At 71.0% G+C, this 2,389-nt stretch overlaps 1 protein-coding gene across 1 annotated transcript in view; it reads right to left on the bottom strand.

The window, feature by feature from the left end:
* CHLNCDRAFT_142154 (hypothetical protein) overlaps positions 1-2,389 on the bottom strand; it is a gene marked incomplete at both ends in the record, with an annotated part of 7,304 nt that overhangs the window by 1,920 nt on the left and 2,995 nt on the right. Inside the window, 7 exons of the mRNA XM_005850031.1 lie at positions 22-57; positions 271-431; positions 739-835; positions 1,086-1,190; positions 1,328-1,433; positions 1,604-1,842; positions 2,130-2,264. Coding sequence (XP_005850093.1) covers positions 22-57; positions 271-431; positions 739-835; positions 1,086-1,190; positions 1,328-1,433; positions 1,604-1,842; positions 2,130-2,264 — 879 coding nt within the window. The remainder of the gene's footprint in view (positions 1-21; positions 58-270; positions 432-738; positions 836-1,085; positions 1,191-1,327; positions 1,434-1,603; positions 1,843-2,129; positions 2,265-2,389) is intronic.

The raw sequence follows: 2,389 nt of genomic DNA, 5'->3' as shown, positions 1-2,389 counted from the left end.
GCCTCCCTTGTCGCTCAGCACCACGCACTGGCAGCCCGCGCGGACAGCCGCCTCCACCTGCACGGGGTAGGGCAGCAGGAGGGCAGGAGCGGCAGGCTAGTCGGCAGCAGCTCGAGCTGGGGGGACAGGCCAGCAGCGGCAGCAGCAACCAGGTCGGCTGAAAAAACAGTTTTCCCCGCGCCTTGCCCTTCCCACTGCCAACGCATCCCGTCAGTGCCGCGCAAGCCCGCAGCCGCCGCCCGCAGCCAGCCGGCAAGCCAGCCAGCCCACCGTCTTGCAGAGCTCCGCCAGCGCCTGCTGCATCGCGTCGGGCTGGCCCGCCGCATAGTGCAGGGAGAAGGTCTGGGCGGCCAGCGCCGAGTCGCCGCGCACCGCCTCCAGCTCGCTCTCCAGCAGCACTGGGCTCTTCAGCATGATCTGGTTGTAGGACCCTGCGCCCGGGTGGGGGGCGGGGTGGGGGTGGTGGGGAATAGGGTGATGTGGTGTGGTGGTGTGGTGGTGTGGTGGCATGGAGTGGAGTGGAGTGGGGTTGGGAGCACAAGGGGCGGAGGTCGGCAACGGTGCATGCGCGGCAGCATGCAGGCCACAACAGGGGCACAGAGGCGGGGCGGGAAGCCCGCAGGAGGGCAGAGTGAGGCCCTGGGAGGGAGGCCTGGTGGAGGAGCAGGGCGAGGGCCCTGCGCAGGAGGGCCCTTGCGCGTCCAGGCCCGCGCGGCACCGCCCCCAGCGCCGCCTCACCCTGTCCCGGTTGCAGCAGGTTGCCGCGCCCGCCCAGCCGCATCTCCAGGCTCATCACCAGCCCCTCGCGCAGCGGGTCGATGGGGGGGTTGGTGACCTGCGGGGGCGCCCAGGGGGAGGCGGCAACGTTCAGCGGTGCGTGCAGGCCACAGCGCCAGCTCGGGCCCCCATGCACTGGGTGCCAGCCAGGCCACCATGCCTCGCGCAGTGGACCTTGGGCACAGGCTGCCCGGCGCCCATGCAGGGCTCGGCTTGGAGGGAGAGGGCTGGCTGCCCGGCAGCGTGCAACCCTGGGCACAGCGCTGCCGAGGCTCCGTTTTCCAACCAACCAGCCGCAGCTCACGCACCTGGGCAAAGCGCTGCTTGAAGTAGTCGTAGAGCATGTGGGGCGTGCCCGCCAGCACCGGCAGCGGGCAGTCGTCGCCCATGCAGAAGGTCGGCTCCGCGCCCGTCTGCGGTAGGGGCAGGAGAGGGAGGGAGGGGCGAGGGTGGGAGGGAGGGGAGGGGCAGAGGCACAGGCAGGCGGGGCCAGGCATGCCCACCCCTCACCCACCCGCCACACACACCACCACCGCCGCCCCCTCCTGACCTGCGCCATCGACTCGATGATCATCTGCGTGTCCTCCTGCCCATACCCCACAGCAGCCTGCAGCCGCAGCGCCTCGCTGGCATCCAGCTGGCACTCGCCCAGCACCCTGCGGGCATCAGGCAAGGGGGTGGCGGTGGTGACCCCACGCCCAACCAGCCCATTTGTCCCTCTACACACATGCAGCACCACCGCCACCACCACCACCACCGCCGCCGCCACCACCACCACCGTCACCACCACCACCGCCACCAACAACAACACCGCCACCCGCCTCACTTGGAGGCGTTGAGCTCGGACAGCTTGCGGGCGCAGCTCTTGACCCAGTCGCCGTACGGCGCGCGCGTAGCAACGTCGCGCGCGATCTCGGTGTTGGTGCGGAAGGTGCCGGCGGCGAGGTCGGCGCACACCATCTGGCCGGGGCCCAGCCGCCCCTTGGCCACCACGTTGCCCGCGTTGCTCAGCACATCGCCCAGCACGCCCACCTCGGAGGCCACATACACCATGTCGTCGGCGGTCTGCGGCAGGGGGGCAAGGGTGGTGTGTGTGTGCTTGGTGTGGTGTGGTGTGGTGTGTGTGGGTTGTTGTGTGGAGGGTGCGGTGCATGGCACCATGTGAGATGAGGGCAGGCGCATGTGAGATTAAGGCAGGCTCGGGGAGGGGCGGCCCTGTCCTGGGCACAGCCCCGGGCAGGGCGAGCCGGGGCAGCGGCCCCGCCCTGCGCCGAGCCTTCGCACCGCCAGGCCCCCGTCTGCTGCCGCCATCCCGCCTGCTCCCCTACACCCCCACCCCCCACTCGCCCCACCTGCCAGAAGCGCGCGGGGCGCAGGCCATTGCGGTCGAGGCGTGCGCCGACCTTGATGCCGTCTGAGAAGACGAGCAGGGCGGGGCCGTCCCAGCCCTCCTGCAGACCCTCGTAGTACTCATAAAAGTGAATAACCTGCGGGCAGCGCAGGGGTGGAGGGAGGGCAGGAGGGAGGGGAGGAGGGGCAAAGAGGTGAGGGGCGCGGCGAGAGAGGGGAAGGAGGGTGGATGGGGTGCCTGGCCTGCCGGGCACGCGCTGGC

This window comes from Chlorella variabilis (genome assembly GCF_000147415.1).
Source record: "Chlorella variabilis unplaced genomic scaffold CHLNCscaffold_4, whole genome shotgun sequence".
Lineage (NCBI taxonomy): Eukaryota > Viridiplantae > Chlorophyta > Trebouxiophyceae > Chlorellales > Chlorellaceae > Chlorella > Chlorella variabilis.
The sequence above is the reverse complement of the archived record's forward strand: the minus strand, read 5'-3'. Positions and strand labels throughout refer to the sequence as shown.